General features: G+C 37.4%; 1 protein-coding gene across 9 annotated transcripts in view; it reads right to left on the bottom strand.

Moving 5' to 3' along the window:
• LOC132407370 (kynurenine--oxoglutarate transaminase 3-like) overlaps positions 1 to 20,772 on the bottom strand; it is a 108,943-nt gene that overhangs the window by 31,561 nt on the left and 56,610 nt on the right. For 7 of the 9 annotated variants that reach the window (XM_059993753.1, XM_059993755.1, XM_059993754.1 and 4 more), the window contains 6 exons: positions 16,915 to 16,973; positions 15,660 to 15,801; positions 13,900 to 14,049; positions 12,836 to 12,922; positions 9,545 to 9,670; positions 5,918 to 6,038 (listed from right to left, as the gene is read on the bottom strand). In XM_059993753.1, coding sequence (XP_059849736.1) covers positions 5,918 to 6,038; positions 9,545 to 9,670; positions 12,836 to 12,922; positions 13,900 to 14,049; positions 15,660 to 15,801; positions 16,915 to 16,973 — 685 coding nt within the window. The remainder of the gene's footprint in view (positions 1 to 5,917; positions 6,039 to 9,544; positions 9,671 to 12,835; positions 12,923 to 13,899; positions 14,050 to 15,659; positions 15,802 to 16,914; positions 16,974 to 20,772) is intronic. The other 2 variants (XM_059993759.1, XM_059993758.1) reach the window with 2 other exon arrangements.

A 20,772-nucleotide genomic window follows, 5' to 3' on the forward strand; every position in this document is an offset into this window, starting at 1 on the left:
ATGTAGATGTACTCAATGGTGGGAAGGGCTCTATCTATGATGGGCTGGGTCGTAAAATTCTTGTAGGATTTTCCATTCAAGGGCTTTGGTGTTTCCATACCAGCCTGTGATGCAGTCAGTCAATATACTCTCCACCACACATCTAAAGATGCTTATAAGTTTTAGATGTCATGCCAAATCTTCACAACTTCTAAGGAGTTTGGCATAGCATTGTGAGCCGAAGGGTCTGTATTGCACTGTAGGTTTTCTATGTTCTAAGTAGAGGCGGTGCCGTGTTTCCTTCGTAATTGTACTTACATGCGATTATACTGCCCTTATATTAAATATTGCAATTATATTATAACCATATAACAATCACAGCACGGAAACAGGCCATCTCGGCCCTCCTAGTCCGTGCCGAACTCTTAATCTCACCTAGTCCCACCTACCCGCACTCAGCCCATAACCCTCCACTCCTTTCCTGTCCATATACCTATCCAATTTTACCTTAAATGACACAACTGAACTGGCCTCTACTACTTCTACAGGAAGCTCATTCCACACAGCTATCACTCTCTAGAAATACCCCCTCGTGCTTCCCTTAAACTTCTGCCCCCTAACTCTCAAATCATGTCCTCTCGTTTGAATCTCCCCTACTCTCAATGGAAACAGCCTATTCACGTCAACTCTATCTATCCCTCTCAAAATTTTAAATACCTCAATCAAATCCCCCCTCAACCTTCTACGCTCCAATGAATAGAGACCTAACTTGTTCAAGCTTTCTCTGTAACTTAAGTGCTGAAACCCAGGTAACATCCTAGTAAATCGTCTCTGCACTCTCTCTAATTTATTGATATCTTTCCTATAATTCGGTGACCAGAACTGCACACAATATTCTAAATTTGGCCTTACCAATGCCTTGTATAATTTTAACATTACATTCCAACTTCTGTACTCAATGCTTTGATTTATAAAAGCCAGCGTTCCAAAAGCCTTCTTCACCACCCTATCTACATGAGACTCCACCTTCAGGGAACTATGCACTGTTATTCCTAGATCTCTCTGTTCCTCTGCATTCCTCAATGCCCTACCATTTACTCTGTATGTTCTATTTGGATTATTCCTGCCAAAATGTAGAACCTCACACTTCTCAGCATTAAACTCCATCTGCCAACGTTCAGCCCATTCTTCTAACTGGCATAAATCTCCCTGCAAGCTTTGAAAACCCACCTCATTATCCACAACACCTCCTACCTTAGTATCATCGGCATACTTACTAATCCAATTTACCACCCCATCATCCAGATCATTTATGTATATTACAAACAACATTGGGCCAACAACAATCAAACAACATTACTTAGTTAAAATTAGTGGTATGCCTGTTTCTGCACATCCACCAATAATAACTGAATCAGACTTCATACAACCGATAAATCAAATTAAAAACAACAAATTTTTTGAATTTATGGATCACTTTTAATTCTACTCCAGAGTGGAACCAGAACTAGAAAATGAGAGACTGGCTCTGGTTACTGATTTATGTAAAAAAAAAGATTTTGATGAGGTTGCTGAAGAGGCTGAGTGGAATTTCTAGAGCACAAATGCTGGGGAGAGGTAAACATTAAAAATAATCAAGTGGTGACTCAGGCTTCAATACAGATTCATCAAGAGATTTAAAAAAAGTAACCAAGGTTTCAGAAACTTGTGCAGCTTAGTTTCTGAAAAACTGGAGTTTATCAGTGATGGAAAAGGAGAAACTAAGGAGAAAGAAAACAAATGAATTATATAATCTGGCAAAAGTGATTTCATTTCAGCAGTGAAGGATTGAGGCGCAGAGAGAAGTAGTTGGTGCTATGTGGAGGTTAAATAATGAAAAGTCTAGGTCAACCAATAAGTCTATTCTGCAGTATACTTTAAAATAAAAACTTAGCCTGGAAGCCACATAAATCAAAAACAAGAGAAAGGTGGCTGCAGCTGAAGATAATTAGCTTCAGTTTGTCATATCAAGTTGAAAAAGTTTATTCAAAACTGGATGTCAGACAAGCTAACAAAAATAATATAAATAATTTAAACATGAAACAGTGGAAAGAGTTGGGTGTCACCAGATTAAGCCAACCCTCTACTTGGAATTTTGCTGTCGAGGGTGATATATCCATATGATAGCATAATGGTTGGAGTAACATTATTACACCTCAGAGTGTTCAGGAGCACTGTTCCCCTTAAGTTGCATGGGTGCATGGCCATGCCATAATTGAAACACTCCCACACACTTAGCCTTTGTTGCTACGCAGCTGGAATTTTCTTTTACATAATGTTAATATAATCATAAAATTATGTTAATATAATGTTGAAATTTATGTTAATTTGTAATATCCTACAATTATTTGTTAATGAATATAATCTATATTTTTTCTAAATAATAAATTTACCACAATCTTTGAAACAGTTTAGAGCTTCACCATATGTACATTGTTTCAAGTTACAATACTGTTTCAAATTGTAGCAATAAACACAGAATGGAAGTGAGTAGCCTGTTGTTATAAACCACTAACTAGCCTGCTGAACGCCATCTAGTCAAAACATTTTACTTTTGACATTGTGCCTGTCAGTTGCTTTGACTGCCTGACATTGTTTACTTGTGTTCTTAGTTGTGGTCTGTAATGTGTCTATTACAAAAAAATTAAAGATGCTGCACAGTTTTCAGGGCGTAAAGTTGTCCTGCTTAGAGCAATGGTTGGCCCACACAGCTGTTAAGGAATGTTGAGGGAATAGAGGGAATGTTGTTCCAGAGTTCAGAGTTCAATTCTGGCACCGCCTGTGAAGCATTTGTACAAGTTCAAATTTAATTTTCATTCAACTATTCATGAATACAGCCAAAATAAAACAGCTTTACTCTGGGGCCAAGGTGCAAAATACAGTACAAACAGTCATACATTGACCAAGACACATTTAACACATAAAATAGCAAGCATATATAAGATAGCAAGCATGTATAAGAAGCAGTAAAATTTAGTCAGATAAAAAATATACAGTCCAATCCCTGAGACATGAATGTTGCAGAACTCTGCAGTTGAACATATCTTATGCTCTCCCTGTGAACCAAATGGGATTCCTCCAGTTGCTCCAGTTTCCTCCAACAATACAATATGTACCAGTTAGGAGGTTAATTGGTCATTGTAAGTTGTCTTGTGATTAGGCTAGTATTAAATAGTTGGGTTGCTGGGCAGTGCAGCATTTGGACCAAAAGGGTCTGTTCCTCGCTGGCAGAACAGGCTCAATAGGCCAAATTGTCTAATTCTTCTCCTATAGCTTATGGTCTATTATCTAAATGGGAGGAGGTTCAAACATCAGAGGTACAGAGGGTCTTAGAAGTCCTCATGCAAGACTTCCAGAAGGTTAATTTACAGGTTGAGTCTAAGGTAAAGAAGGCAAATGCAATCTTGGCATTTATTTCAAGGGGAATTGAATATAAAAGCAAGGAGATAATGCTGAAGCTTTATACAACACAAGTCAGGCCACACTTGCTAAAGTATTGTTAACAGTTTTGGGCCCCATATCGCTAAAAGGATGTGTTATCATTGGAGAGAGTCTAGAGAAGGTTCATGAGGATTATCAAGAGATGAAAGGGTTTACATATGAGAAACATTTAGCAGCTTAGGGCCTGTACTCACTGGAATTTAGAAGAATGCAGGGGGGGGGGGGGAAAAATCACACTGAAACCTACCAAATGTTGAAAGGACTAGATAAGGTGTTCTACTGTGAATGCCTGCAAGAAAGCAAATCTTGGGGTAGTATATGGTGACATACAGTACTGTGCAGAAATCTTAGGCACATATATATAGCTAGGGGGCCCAAGACAGACTGCATTTGTCAACGTGGAGCGGAGAGCAAGTCTGTAAATCTGGCAGGAGCAAAAAAATGTTGAGAATGGTGAAGGCGGCATTGTGGGAGGGTTATGTGACAGGTAGTGGAAAAGGAGAGCTAGGCGCATGTGTTAGCGCAAATACAGACACACCCAGCCCTAGGACACCTGGCAAGATCAGTTGATTCCAAGCAACTGGCTTATTGATCATTACAGAATGTCTCTCTGGTGATTCCTGCTCACTCCCCTCTCCCTTCCCTTTTTCCCAACCATGATTCCCCTCTTCCTACCTTCTTCCCACTCTGAGTCCACAATAGAAACACCACCAGAATCAGGTTTATCATCACTCACACATGTCATGAAACTATTTTTTTCTGGCAGCAGTACAGTACAATACATAAAATTACTATAAACAATACTGTGCAATGGTCTTAGACACCCTAGCAATATATATGTGCCTGAGACTTTTGCACAGTACAGTATACAGTCCATACTTCGATAATAAATTTACTTCAAACTTTGACATGCGAGGCCTCAGGTGAACACAAAAGAAATTTGACAAAATGATTTCTGAGATGAGGGCTTAATTACTTCCGTAAACACGAGATAGGGCCTCTGCAAAGGAAGGGGTTGAGTGGGGATCTGACAGATTCCAGACAGTAGACAGTGAATTGGTTACCATGGCAAAAGGGTTAAGAACCAGATAATGCAGAATGAAAGTGATTGACAAAACAACCAAGAAAAAAATACATACATGCACTGGATTGTACTGGCGGGGGCAAGTGGTGGTGGCAGGTTCAATCATTCAAAGAAAAGAATTAAAGTACTCAAAAGGGGAAAATAACAGGAATCAGAGTGCAAGAGAATGAGATGACCTGTTTTGGACTTGCTTGGAGTCAGCATAAGGTTGTTGAGCTTCTTTGTAAGTTTATTAACTTTTAGCCTGTCTGTGATAGAATTTTGTGTACAGAACAGGGAAAGAACATGAGCTTTGAAGGGTTTGGGGCAAGGCAAGATTAAACCCAATGAAACAGAAGCAGTGAAGATATCAGCTAACACAAACACCTGAAAAGGGTCAGGAATTAATCCAGTAAGAGATTTGAGATGCAAGAGATAGATGAAAGCAAAGTGAACTTATGTGGGGATGATGGCAATTCAAGGCTCAAATAATGGAGTAGTCAGGGAAAGAGGAGCCAAACAGCATGGGTATTCTCTTTCTGCTAATATCTGCAAACAGGAACCCCTCACATATTAAGGTTGAAGAGGCAGTGAATTAAGGTAAAATGTCTCAATAAAAAGGATGATCTTAAACATTTGGTGTTGGAACAGTAAATGAGAAATTTGCAGAAAGTAACTTACTAATTTAATTTTTTTTAAGTTAGTGTATTAGCAGTGGTCTGACTGGACATCAGTTCAGTAAACAGAACCTTACAAACACTTTCAGGACTGCTGCAATAAAAGACAGACACTGGTTTCTGTAACCTTCTTAGATTATTATAATCATCCTGATATATAGCTGAATATTAATTAGTGTGAAGTTATGCAATGCATTTAAGTACAGTAATCAAAAGGCATTCAATTGTATAAACAAAAGCTATTTACAGATGGAGAAGGGACCTCAAATGAGCTGTGTATGCACATAATACTGATTTCCAAGGAGAGCAAAATAAAGAAACCTTTGAGTCAAAGGGCTGCCAGTCCACTTGGAACACTCAATCAGTTGATACACTAGATAAATGTTTAGCTGACCAAAAAGAGAAGGAAATTAAAGAACCTCAAGTTTCTTAATTTTTAAGAGTTAAAATTAAAGAACCTCTCAAGGTGACTCAGGTCATAAAATGAATTATCTTGCTTTAATTTCTTTAACAAAGTATAACGTAAATCAGATTCATTACAAGAAAACCTAATGACATCCCATAGTCCAAAGGCATATCAGGTATTTTAACTGGTCATTGTAAATTGTCCATGTTAGTATTAATTGGGTTTGTCATGGGTTGCTGGGGTGGTGTGACTTGAATGGCCTACTCCATGCTGTATTACTAAATAAATAAATGTTAAATGATGTGTTCTTACCAATTCGCACATGCTCATTAGGATCGTACACCAGCCACTCATATACCTCATCACTAATACACAAGACATTGTGTTCTATACAGAGATCTGCAATCACTTGCAATTCTTCGCGGTTAAAAACCTAATTTGGAATAAAATTTTAAAAATGTTCAGTAATACGTTTGATGCAGATGTAAATCAACCTAAACTTCTTTTGTTCTTTGTCCTCTGTCCCACCGGATTAATCATTCTTTCATCTTTCACATGGCTCCTCTTTTTAGTCAGGTCACGGAACTGACCCATTTCCTTTTACTCATTAGAGAAGAATGTCCATCACAAAGCAGAACATGTTGTTTTTACGTCTTTTCTCATTCCGATCAAGCCTGGTCACACTGTTTACAATTGTTTGAATAAGCAACAGTTTTTATCAAGTATAATCTCCAGCCTACATTTTCATGGAGAAAAATGTTTCCTTTTAAAACTGAGGTAAAAAGGCTTTTGTGACTAAAAGGCCTGGGTAATAATACATTATGTCACTGAATTAAAATATGATCTACATTTATGGAATACCTCATCATATCTTGGAAACATTCCAAACAGATTTACAGTAAATAAGTATTAAAATGCCTTGTGATACAATTTAGTACAGTTGTTTTCCCCTACAAGAAAAAAAGAGATGTATTGATGATTTACACTGGGTAAGCCAAATGAATCTTTGAGTTCTTCCACTGGTCCTAGGGCTAATTCTCAGTATCAATCTGAACTACCAAAACAGCAAGAAACTGCTTGGATTGTGAACTGTCATCTGGGACCTGGTCTGTTTATCTCAATCTGATGAAAACCAAGAGAATTTGTTATATGCTGATTCATATGAGTGGAAAACCTTTTAATGTCATATTTTAGTTCCACAAACACTATTTTCAGCATCGTAGTCAAAAATTATAGACAATTTATAACAGCAATATTTCTGATATCAAATATATCCAAATGCAATGTGAATAAATCCTTGGCAAATACTCTCAAGCATTTGGCAGTGCTGACCAGAGACATTATTCTTCCCCAAGTTTGCTCCAGCTTGTCAACTGAGTTCACTGAGAAAAATCCCAATACCAGGGAGATGGTGAAACAACAGAAAATCTGAAGATGGTGAATGATTTTAGGAGGTGTAGGACTGTGAAGAGTCTTGTATACATTCTGAGAGAAGAAGTTGTGGTGGTGGAGGAGTACAGATACTTGGCTGTTCATCTATGACAACAGACTTGACTGGAAAACTAACACCAAGGCTTTTTACAAGAAGGGAATGAGCAGACTCTATTTTCCAAGGAAGCTGAGATCCTTCAATGTGTGCAGCAGAACGTTAGAGATCTTTTACCAGTCTGTTGTAGTGAGTGCAGTCTTCTTTGAGGCTTTATGTTGGGGGAGCAGCATCGGTGCTGGTGATGCAACAAGATTAAATAAACTCTTAGCTGGACCTGTCCTTGGCTACAACCTGGACTCTTTTGAGTTAGTGATAAAGAGGAGGTCACATCATTGCTTTATGAAACTATTCTTATTTATCCTTCAACTGGTTGAATACATTCTGATGACTTCTGATGAAGGGTCTCAGCCCTTTTGGGTTGAAATATAATACTGCCTGACCTGCTGAATTCCTCCAGCATTTTGGAAAGACATACAAGGAAGACCTTCTCTGAAGACCAACAGCTCGCTTTCATTTTTTTAACAACAGGAATGTTCACCAGTCAATATTCTCAATACCATAATTACACTGGACAACAAAGATTTTGCTTCCTAAATACTTTTGGGTGTATCTTATGGATTTTGGGCACTGATCACGAAAGTCAGCATGAAATTTCCTTATCATGCATCATTGTTCTTTGGAATTGCCTATATTTGTTATTTCAATTTGTAGTTCAAGTCAATTAAAATGTTGCTCACAATGTAAGCTGAAAAGTTTTCTATCTTGTTCAGACTTACCTGAGCGTGGTTTGTGTTGCCAGCATGACCCACAACAATGGCACCTTTTCATTGATTCTTCAGGGTTAAGCCTGAAAGCTGCACCGCTACACAATAGCACTGACCACTCTTCAATACCAATCAGCTATGTAGTACACATGAACAAAAACTACCGACATTTGGAAGTCTTGTTGAAACACTTACTGGAAAGTAACTACATCTAGAACATCTGTGGTGATCTGAGAATAGTACTGCTACAGGGAATGCAGCTTGGATACACCAAGTACTGTTGTTTCATTTGCAAATAGGACAGGCAAGCTAAAGAATCTCATTACATAATAAAGGACTGGCCACTCCGTAAGCAGTTGGTTCCAAGGCAGAAAAGTGGGGCACATAAGCCACTTGTAGGTTCAGCAAAATTATTTTTGCCTCTTCATATAAAATTGGGACTTATGAAAAATGTTTATGGAAACAATGAACAAGGAAGGTGAAAGATTTTGATATTTGACACACATGTTTCCCAGAATAACTGTATAACTTAACTGTAATAACTTAATCTTTGTATCAAAGGAAGGCATTTTTGTTGGTCCACAAATCTAACAGGTCACCAATGACAGGCAAATTGAAGAACTTCTATTGGGACCACAGAAAATCACATGGAAGTCATTCAAGGATGTTGTTGAAAACTTTCTTTGCAACTACAGAGCACCAAAATAGGTGCAACTGGTTGACAACATGCTTCAAGCATATAAAACCATGAAGTGCAACATGTCACTAAAAATTCATTTTCTACATTCCCATTTAGATTTCCTCCCTGCAAATCTTGGCGCTGTTGCAGAAATGGTATCGGGGCAACAGGAATCCATCAGTGCTGGCTTATTATTGTTGGACACTAAAGCGAGAAGCCTCAGAAACTGAGTACGAATGAAAATCATCAACAAAACATTTTTAGCTTAGTTGAACTATTGCAAAAATGCAAATAAATGCATTAGATTCAATAAAAAATAATTTGTTTCTCCAAATTCCTACATAATACAAGTACTCTGAAATTATTTTTGTGTACAACTTCAAGTGGTCTATCATAACCACAAACAAATTCCAAGGAAGCAAGCCTTCTGGGTAAAAAAAAATGTTGTCCAGTGTAAATAGATCACTCCAAAGGATTCTTGTAAATTTTGCCAGATTTGTCAAGAAGGTAAATCTTCTCTCTTCCCCAAATGTCAACCGCCCCCCCATTCCCTCATGCACTAATCCTGCTTGACCTGGCTTACTTCCTCTATATCTGCACTTACACAAAATATCTGAAAAGCAGCTTATCCAATTCACAGACTTTTATTAAAACAGCTTATAATGTCAACCATCCGTCAAACAGATGTTTGCCTCAGACATTAGCAAAGATGCATTATAAACTCAAGAGATTCTGCAGATGCTGGAAATCCAGAGTAACACACACAACATACTGGAGGAACTCAGCACATTAGGTAGCATTTATGGGAAGGAATAAAGTCATTGTTTTAGACTGAGGCCCTTCCTCAGAACTCAAAGATGAAGTATTGTATCCCTAAGATTGTTGATAGTGCTTTAGTAGATAGGACTCTAGGATTTGAATTCAAATCTACAAATATTAAGTAAATCTTAATCACTAGCACCTGCTGTCTGGCAATCTATAGCTATACAGTTCTCCTTTACTCTTACCTTGCCAAGAGGGTTGTTTGGGGTATTGATGACAATTGCTTTTGTACCTTTGTTGAATTTATTTGCTAATTCAACAGGATCCAAAATCCAGTCAGCACTAGTCATTAACCTTCCAGATGCTGGTTTCTGGAAAACAATACACAACCTTCGAATTTTGTCTGGTCAACAGGAATTCCTAACCACTCATATGCTCCATGGGTAGTATTTAATTCTTGAATCAGCTACTCTGAAAAGGATTTTACAGAAGTTACTTGAACAGATAGTGGTATTAAATTGCATAAAGTACTTTTCTTGTTCAAAGATATAAATTGAGATATCCATGACCATGCCAAAGGATTTAAGTAGACATTCAGACACTAAATTCACAAACATGATGATCTGAAGATAAAAAGCAAGTACTAACTCAATGTCAATCCTCAATTCTGTATAGTCCTATTTAATCTTAGTCACAATAATCAGAGTATTCAAATTTAATAATGTCATCACTGATAAGTTACTAAAATGCTTGTGGGACTGATGCTGGGGGAATACAATGTTTTATCAACCACAATTTACATTAATAGAAAAGAGATAGTCACAGACCGAGCTTTTCACACATCCCAACACACTGTAAGTACAAAAGATGCTTGAGAACAAATGCCACAAGAATAATTTTGAATTTAGTTGCAGTTCTGTCTAATGCGTCTTGTGCCACAAAGGAAAAAGAATAACAACCTGCTCTGACGAACTTCGTCAGCAGCTAACTCACTAAATCTGCTGTATATTTCCCGCTATATTTCAAGCCAACTTTTCAGAAAATGCTCAGTTAATAAGACCATAAGTTATGAGATACAGGAGCAGAATTAAGACGTTTGGCCCATTGATCCTGCTCCATCATTTCATCATGCCAGATCCAATGTTCCTCTTCACCCCATCTCCTGTTTTCTCCTCATATCCCTTCATGCCCTAACCAATCAAGAATCTATCAACTTCTGTCTTAAATATACATAAAGACTTTGCCTCCACAGCTGACTGTACCAAAGAATTCCACTAATTCACCACTCTCTGGCTAAAGAAATTCCTCCTTATCTTCATCATAAAAGGATGCCCCTCTATCCTGAAGCCATGTCCTTTGGTCTTAGACTCTCCCACCATAGGAAACATCCTCTCCACATCACTCTATCAAGGCCTTTCACCATTCAATAGGTTTCAATGAGGTTACCCCCCCATCCTACTGAATTCTAGTGAATACAGGCCCAGAGCCTTCAAATGCTCATCATATGACAATCAGTTCAATCCTGGAATCATTTTCATGAATGTCCTTTGAACCCTAGCAACACACATAAAAAGCTGGAGGAACTCAGCAGGCCAGGCAGCATCTATGGAAAAAAAGTACAGTCAACATTTCTGGTCAAAACTCCTCGGCAGGACTTTGAACCCTCTCCAGTTTCAGCACATCCTTTCTAAGATAAGGGGTCCAAAACTGCTCACAATACTCTGAACCTGGCCTCACAGGTGCTTTATGAAGTCTCAACATTATATCCTTGCTTTTACATCCTAGTCCTCTTGAAATGAATGCTAACATTGCATTTGGCTTCCTCACCAGATTCAACCTGTAAATTAACCTTTAGGGAATCCAACACAGGGACTCCAAAGTCCCTTCCTTTGCACCTCAATTTTTTGTATTTTCGCTCCATTTAGAAAATAGTCAACCTTTCATTTATTCAACCAAAGTGCATGACCGTACACTTTCCAACACTGTATTCTATCTGCCATTTCTTTGCCCATTCTCCTAATCTAAGTCCTTCTGTAGCCTACTTCCTCAAAGCTACCTGCCCCTCCACCTCTCTTATAGTGTATCAATTCCATCATCCAAATCATTGACATATAACGTAAAAAGAATTGGTCCCAACACAGACTCCTGTGGAACACCTTTAGTCAGCGGCAGCCAACCAGAAAAAGCTCCCTTTATTCCAACTCTTTGCCTCCTGCCAATCACCCACTGCTTTATCCATGTCAGAATCCTTCCTGTAATACCACAGGCTCATAGCTTGTTAAGCAGCCTCATGTGTGGCACCTTGTCAAATGACTTCTGAAAATTCAAGTACACAACATCAACCTATTCTCCTTTGTCTATCTTGCTTGTTGTTTCTTCAAAGAATTCCAACTGATTTGTCAGGCAAGATTTCTCCTTGAGGAAACCATGCTGACTACAGCTTATTTTATCACGTGCCTCCAAGTATCCTGAGATCTCACTGCGACTCCAACATCTTCCCAACCACTGAGGTCAGACTGACTGGCCTATAGTTTCCTTTCTTCTGCCTCTCTCCTTTCTTGAAGAGTGGAATGACATTTGCTATTTTCCAGACTTTTGGAACCATTCCTGAATCTAGTGATTCTTGAAAGATTATTACTAAAGCCTCCGCGATCTCTTCAGTCACCTCTTTCAGAACTCTGAGGTGTACCCCATCTGGTCCAGGTTCAGACCTTTCAGTTTCCCAAGAACCATCTTTCTACTAAAGCTAACTTCACACATTTCATTACCCCAACACTTGGAACTTCTACCATACTGCTAGTGACTTCCACAGTGAAGAATGATGCAAAATACTTAATAATTTTTGTCCGCCATTTCCTTGTCCTCCATTGCTACCTCTCCAGCATTGTTCTCTCCAACGGTCCAATATCCACTCTTGCCTCTCTTTTACACTCTCTGTATCTGAAGAAACATTTGGTATCCTCTTTAATAATATTGGATAGCTTACTTTTGTATTCCATCTTTATCTTCTTAGTGAGTTTTTAGTTGCCTTCTAAACTTTCTCTAACTTCCCACTAATTTTTGCTCTATTATATGCAGTCTCTTTGGCGTTTATGTTGGCTTTGACTTCTCGTTAGCCACAATTGTGTCATCTTGCCTTTAGAATACTTCTTTCTCTTTGAGAAAATGTTGGTATCCTCTTTAAAAATAAGACTTTTTAAAGAAAGTCAAGCCTAGGTGCATAAGTCAATTGTGGCTAACACTGGTAGAGCATCATTATTATGGACCATGGTGTTGTTGTTCGTCTTTCAGAGTCGAAGACGACCACGGCTTCTGTCAGGTGGAGGTTTTGTGACTGTGGGCCTGGAGGTGACTGGTGAGGCCAGTCCAGGCCCCGAAAGCTCGCCCACATGTGGGACACATGAGGGTAGGTGCTGCAGTGGAAGCGGAGGTAGCTCAAGCCTTGTGAAAGTCAGGAATTAAATAAATGATATGAATTGTACTATCATTCCAACTAGTGTCAATTACAACATTCTGATCTGGCTTCACAAACTCACCGGACGTAAGGAAATAAACACTGGCTTTCCACCTGCCATCCGAACCATGGGTTCGTAACAGTCAAAGTAAGGTTCAATAATAATCACCTGCATTGAAACAGAGAAAATTAGTTCAATTATAAATAGGAACCCTGGCTAAATACCTTTCTTTATATTGCAGCTACCAGCCAGCTGATTCCAAGATCACTATGTTCAACATCAGCTAGGAAATATATCCAATCCTCCCTGTCAGTTCAGTTGAATGATGATGCATTTTTAGTGGGTCATTAAACGAGCTACAGAACAATATCTGAGTTTTTAAACTTGTTTTCTGTGGTAATGTACAAGTAGTTCATTTACTTTTCACTGGATCATTCAGCATCACCTTTTTATGTTAGCAATTATTATGAAAATTGGACTGAAACTATCTTATAATAATCCCACAAAGATGTTTAAACAAGTTACCGATTATAGACAACCTTCATTGTTACAACCAACAGATTTGGAGAGACTAAAAGCCACTAACATTTGGTCACCTGAAACACATATCACACATATAAACCTAACTATCCGCTGGCACTTAAAAATTCATTTACTAGATCAATGAATGTCATTGGCTGCACTGCAAAAGAAAAAAGACCTTTAAAAAAAACCAAGATTGAGAGGGTATTGAATCACTCAAGATATTTTTAAAATTGACGTCTTCAGACATTTACCACATAGGCTTCTATGTTGCATTTCACTGCTACTTTTGATAAAGGAACTGGGTTAATTCACATGTGCAGTCAAGTGGAGACAATTGAACTGGTAGGATACAAGAACCTTCTGTTTCCTCATAGGATCAAGCTCCAAAAGGTGTTCCAATTAGGGCTCCCCAGAAAGTTAAAAAATTTAAAAATGCACTTGATTAAAAGAAAATGACATTGCTAACTGATTACAAGATATACAATTTTTACAGAAGTTCAAATACATTGTCATAATAGCAGTCTTCAAACCAATGAACTGAATTAAATTCAATTACAACATAATATTTTGCTGTTACCATTAGTCTAACATTTCAGAGAGCATCAGCAATGTTCACCTACTTCATCTCCATCATCAATTAGAGCCTGGAAGAAACAGAATAGGGCCTCATATGCCCCAGCTGTCACTAGCATTTCACTAAATGGACCAATGTCTCGGTTCATTAATTTCCCAAAGAACTTCGCCAGCATCTTCACCAGTGGCGGGTGACCCTGGAAGGTGTTGAGAAACAAGGGAAAGAGAATAAGGTATGAAGTGTAAAGCTAGTATATTTTAATTAAACTTATGAATGAAAAGATTAATATTAGATAACCATAGCTCATTGGCAGGTTACACAAGGATTCTGTCCCTTTGAACTGTTTATAACTGGAACAATTTGCAAATCAGAACTGTGGCTGCGAACTGAATTCCCAAGCAAAAGAAGTTGCCTGCAACCCTGCTGCAACTAGCATTTCTGTACTGCTGGTCTCTATAATCTTTGTTCATACACACAGATTGTATATAAGCTGGGTGTTTGTTAGGGAGTACCAGCATTATTTTTAAATTAGGGTTATAATATGTATAAAGCTATTGTTAAAAGGGGAAGAAAGGCTGCATTCAAGAGCAATCTTACAGTGTTTAATTCATTCAGGATGTAGACACCTTCGGCCAAACAAAAATTATTTGTGCTTATCACTAGCAGTGTTAAATTTTACTATTTACTAAATAACTTCAAAAGAAATCTCAAAATCAACCACAAAATGTAATACATTACATGTGGGCTAGACTATATGGGACAAGGTCTGACTGAAGAGAATGAATTAAGAAGATTTTAGAACTCAGGTTTCATAATTGTTTAATTTCATTTCAATTCATAAATGACCAGGTTTCACAGCTGCCCAGCCTTAAATTTGTGTTATCTGGGTTTCTGGTCTGCTGCCATAAAAAACAAAATATCCAATTCTAAGTTTTTTTTTAAATCAACATATGCCCCAATCGTATTCAGAATGTGATCACCAACCAGGCATTTCACTATACTATATACATGGCTCCAAGTAGAAATGAGGGCTAGAAAATAAAAAATTATGATGGTGAACTGAAAACAGAGTGCAAACATTCAACTTTTTCCGCTCCTCTCTCCACATCTTTACTATACTATAGGTACTGATTGTTTCTATTAACTTTTCTGCATGAAGTCCAAATGATTAGCCTTCTTTATTTGTAAAACCAAGTGTCAGCATGTAACTGAATTGCAATGCCCTACTATTCAGATAAACGTTCTGGGGAAAAGATAATAATAAGCAAAAAAAAAAGGGAATCCCTCTTCCCATCAACATGCTGAGGTCAACTGGATTTCCTCATATTTTCCTGTCATGTGCCATTGTCTATTACACAATTGGAGAAGAGAATAAGATGGAAAAGAGAGTAGAGAGGAAAGTGAGATACTCTCCCCCTGTTGATTCTAGAATAAATTTTATTGATGCTTGTGGTCACCAGCCATTCCTATTTCATAATGGATAACACAGAATATGAATGCGTCAGCAGCACTAGCTGGCAAGAAACAAAAATACATATCAAGGAAAGGCCTTTGCAACTATCTTACCTTTTTCATTTTTACTTGGTGCACTGAAAATGTTGTGGAGAATTCTATTACTTAGATTATTTGCTGTTAATTGGAATTAATACCAAGCAAAGAAATAGTTGTTTCATTGAAGTAGAATATCTTCAAACATTCCTTTTGTTCATCTCAAAATGTACTATAAAGCTTCTCTTGAAGGTAACTAACTCTTCACTGGACTGAATGTTCCTATGATATGCTACATTGTCAGGAATAAATACTCACAAAAGCCCTAGTATACTGGTTCAGGTCACCATTTATGGCCCTTGTGTAAGCTTCTTTTACAAAGTTTGGAGGCGAAAAGTCAGGAAATCCTTGTCCCAGGTTGACAACAGAATATTCAGCAGCAAGCTGAGTAAATTCTACCCTAAAAATGGTGGAAAATAAATGCACATCAGAAATTTTTTTTAGTAATTTCCTCACCTCTCTCCCTGGAAGTATGCAAAACTCCCTGCTATGGGGGAGGCAGAACAAGTAACTCACATCAAATATGCTTTACAATTGATTGCTAACAGTTCAAGAGTAGTCCTTGTAATCAAACCTCTTCCTTACACTGGGCAACGGATTTCCTTTTTTTGTGTTCCTCTAAAGGCAAACCGTCCACACGGGGGCACTCTAATTGTTCTTGGGAGATACGTTGCCAGTGACACATACTATATTTTAAAACTTAACTTGAAAAAAATGAAACTCTAAAACTGTAAAAATACTGAAACAGGAATAAAATTACTATTAATTAAAAATGTTTTGAGGATTCTTGAGCCAGAGAGGATAACCTCACTCAACTGTACTTCCCCATTACTGTACTGATCCCACAAACAATGGATTCACTTTCAAGGACTCTTCATCTCATGTTCTGAATATTCATTGCTTACTTATATATTATTATAATTTCTTTATTTTTCTTTCTTTTTGTATTTGCACAGTTTGTTGTCTTTTGCATATTGGCTGTCTGCCCTGTTAGTGTGGTCTTTCATTGATTCCATTATGGTAATTGGATTTATTGAGTATGCCCAGAAGAAAATGAATCTCAGGGTTGTATATGATGACATATATGTACTCAGATAATAAACTTAATTCAAACTTTATGAATTTTTTTTCTGACAATAGTAATATGTTTCCACATGATACTTCATTCACTGAGATTCAAGATTGCTTATCGTCATTCCTCAGTACATGAATATAAACGAGAACGAAATGATTGTGCAAAAAAACCCCAAAATAAGCATAAAGAACATAAATAAAAACAAAAAAAAGAAATATAAAAATAAAAGAAATCCTACAAAGTACAACATACAAGAAAAAGTTATATACTATACATAGACTGATTGTACATGCATAAAGTGGCACTGAGTGATGTATATGTAGTGGTGATGTGGGTTAATAAATTGAAGTGTTGATCAGCCTGGCAGTTTGCAATTCAGGAGCAGGCAAGGTTTGTTGATGCCTATTTGTATTCAGGAAATCATTCCCATCAACTTACCAAACATTCTTGTCCAATCCTTCAATTCTCCGCGAATGTTTCTGTAAGGACATTGTTACCTGAATAAAGAAGAGACTAGATTTTATTTACAATAATCAAATAAGTCAGAATCATAAAAAAAGGATTTAATGTTGTGTCACGTAAAGGTTATACATTGTGTACAGCCATACACAAGCCTCTAGAAAAAAGCTCAGGCATCTTAATAAACCAAACATTCCATAAATTAAATAACTTGTTAATAGTGAGGAAGGCAAGCAAAATACAAGACTTTGATAAACATGTAACTTAAGTATTTCTATGTAAAAAGCAAGGTAATGCTTTTGGCTAAATGAGGCAACCCCTAAAATAATGGTCTAACTTGGATAAAAACACAAAAGATGCAGTTTAATAATTCTCTAAAAAAGCAACTTAAATGAAAATCATTTAACAAGTGCAAAATAACAGACATGCATTTCTAAAATTATTGAATTCCACAACAGTGAAGATACAGTTGCAAGAAAAAGTTTCTCCTCCTTGCAATTATCTGGTTTTCTGCATTAATTATTGATTAAATGCGATCTGATCTTCATCTAAGTCACAATAATAGACAAACACAATCAGCTGACACTGATAACACACAATTGCACTTCTCAACAATACTATGTACACTATTTAAACAATCACAGTCCAAGTTCCAATAAGTATGTGAACCTCTGGAGTTTTACAAAAGTGATTTGGAATCAGGTGTTCCAATTAATGAGCAGAGATTGCAGGTGTGGGTTGTAGAGATGCCTTGCCAGATTAAAAAAAAGGACACACAAAGTCAGGTTACTGACAAAATCTGCTCTTTTTGAGAAAGATCTCTTTATGTGCATCATGTTTTGATCAAAACAACTTTCAAAGGACCTTAGAAGAAGAATTATAGAGATGTATGAAGCTGGAAAAAGTCAAAGTATTCCTAAAGACCTTGGTGTTCATCAGTCCACAGTAAGAGAAATTGTCTACAAATGGAGGAAATTCAGTACTGTTGCTACTCTTCCTTGGAATGGGCATCCTGCAAAGATCACACCAAGAGCACAACGTGCAAGGCTGAAGGATATGAAAAGGAACCCAAGGGTAACAACAAAAAATCTGCAGAAATCTCTAGAACTTGTTAAAGTCTCTGTTCATGTATCTACTATAAGAAAAACACTGAACAAGAATAGGGTTCATGGAAGGACACCACTGCTCTCCAAAACAAACTGTCGCACTTTGCAGAATATTGGTAGCTCAGGTTGGCTACTTGGAAGTTTTGGTTGATCACCAAGCTTGGCAAACTGTTTGCAAACGTTTTGGCTCCGACTGATAAGCCATCATCAGTGCTCAGTTGAGGGTGTTGTCTCCTCAGAATGCAGGTGTATGTACTCCAGAGTCCGAATGGATATTGATTAGATATTTTGATCTGGTGGCTGGTTCAAAACACTGAACAGTTTAACAGTAGAAGATTCTTAACTGGCTAGCCTCAAGGGAGGTCCATTGGAAGTGCGTGCTTCACCATCCAGATGCCAAGATTACTGGTGATTCATTGATTGTTGACGTTGTCGTTTCTCCTTTCTCTGCAAGGGTTCACACATCGGATCTATTTCAATGTGTTTGTTGATTGATCCTTCTGTAGAGAACCATGCTTCAAGAAATTCTCGTTCTTGCCTGAGTCAAGACTCTGGCTGTCATCCAGTTGAAATGGTGTCCTTCGTCTTCATGAGGTGATACCAGCAAGAGTGGGCTGGGCCTTCTGCTCACTAACTAATGCTGGTGTAGCCTGGTCGATATGTTTCTTCCTGTTTGAGCAATGTAGTACTTTTTGCAGTCACTACATTGGATTTTGTAGATAACAATTTTTCTATCAGTCACATTTTATTGCACTTTGAGTTTTGACAGGCTATTCCTCAAAGTTGCAGCTGTGATGCTGTGTTGCTGAAGCAGTCTTGCTGCATATCTCAAGTTTGCAAAAGACCACAAGATGTTCCACAAGACTGTGTTCTGTGGACAGATGAGACAAAAGTTGAACTTTTTGGCAAAAATGCATACCACTATGTTTGGAGGAAAAAGGGTACTGCACAGCTTACAGTCTTTGAGGGAACAACCAATTCAAAATTGTATCAAGACATTTTACAGGAGAATGTCGGGGTAGTGGTCCATCACCTGAAGCTTAATAGAAGTTGGATGATGGAACAAGACAATGATCTGAACACAAGAATATACCAAATACAGAATGGTTTAAAAAGAAAAAAAATTGGGTTTCAAAATGGCCATGTTTGATTCCAGACCTTAATCCAATTAAGACGCTCCGGCATGACCTGAAGAGAGCTGCTCATGTAAAGTATCCCAGAAATATTGATGAACTGAAAGAGTTTTGTATAGGGGAATGGTCTAAAATTCCTCCTTGCCTTTATGCAAGTCTGATCAGTAGCTACAGGAAACATTTGGTGGAGGTTATTGCTGCTAAAGGAGGTTCCACCAGTTATTAAATACAAGGGCTCACATACTTTTTCCAGCCTGGACAGTGAATGATTAAACAATACGTTCAATGAAGACATGAAAAGTACAATTGTTTACGTGTTATTAGTTTAGAAAGATTATGTTTATCTATTATTGTGGCACAGATGAAGATCAGACCACATTTTAAGAGTAATTAATGCAGAAAAACAGGTAATTGCAAAAGGTTCACAAACTTTTTCTTGCAACTGTGCCTGAAACCTTGGGTAAAATCACATTTGCAGAGCTATCCATAGTTTCAGTTTCCATATTACTAGAAGCCTGGATCTACTATAGACTATCTAAAATAAATTTTCAATTTTGCAACGGTAGTATAGAAGGAAGACTGGGATGGACTTAAGGATACTTCTTTAACAGGATTCATAAATATAACGTAGTTGTTAATAGCTCCAAATGTCTATTGCAATAAAGTACATGAAAGAAACATTAAGTTAAATGGGATTAAGATGACAGGAAGCTTATATAGAATGTAATCATTGAGCTAAAGTTTCTTTAAAAATGTATGTGTTTATGTAATATTGATGTTGGCCAAATTTGTTTCCCATCCCCAAATCCCTTAACCAGTTCCCAAAGTCCTGCAATCATTTTTTTTCACTCTAGTACTTAACCAGCTCCTTTCTGAGTGCTGCAACTGAATCTGCCTGAACTACAGCCTGGCAATGCATGCCACATGCTAAATACACAACATGTAAATTTTTCCTCCTCATTTCACTTTCACACAGGTCTTTTGGTTTTTGATCTTTCCATTCTTTTCTATTCTTTCTAATTTTAAACAATTCAATAGGATACCTTTTTTCAGGCCAAAAACCCCAGATTATCCTGTCTACCTAAACCATCAGAATCTTCTGTCCATAGAATAATTCCAGTAAATCTCAATTGCATTCTCAAAGACTTGCACTCTCTTTTTTAAAAATGTGGTGCCTACAGCTAAGTAAAATATTTAAGTTGCAATTGAATATCTTATGAAGTTAATCATGTTTTTTCTCTTGTACTCTGTGCCCCCATTTATCAAATCCAATATTCTGGTGCTTTGTTTTTAAGAACTTGCTTTCCCAACCTGCTATAATTTTCAATATTTTCTATGCATATGCCCCCAACTCCTTTGACTCCTATAGCCTTTTTACATTGCGTCCTCCAGATTAAGCTGTCTCTTTTCATCTTACCAGAATATAGCACTTTAAATTTCAGCTGCTGTGTGCACGTTCATTCCATCTGCCAATTTACATCTTCCTTATAATTTACAATACAAAATGAAAATTAAAGTCTCAACAAGCTTTAACTATCCTTAGTAAGTTTTCAATGTCTGAAAACTATCCCATTTTTATAATGCTTCTCTCGCGCGCC

The sequence above is a fragment of the Hypanus sabinus genome, chromosome 18 (genome assembly GCF_030144855.1).
Source record: "Hypanus sabinus isolate sHypSab1 chromosome 18, sHypSab1.hap1, whole genome shotgun sequence".
Taxonomy (NCBI): domain Eukaryota; kingdom Metazoa; phylum Chordata; class Chondrichthyes; order Myliobatiformes; family Dasyatidae; genus Hypanus; species Hypanus sabinus.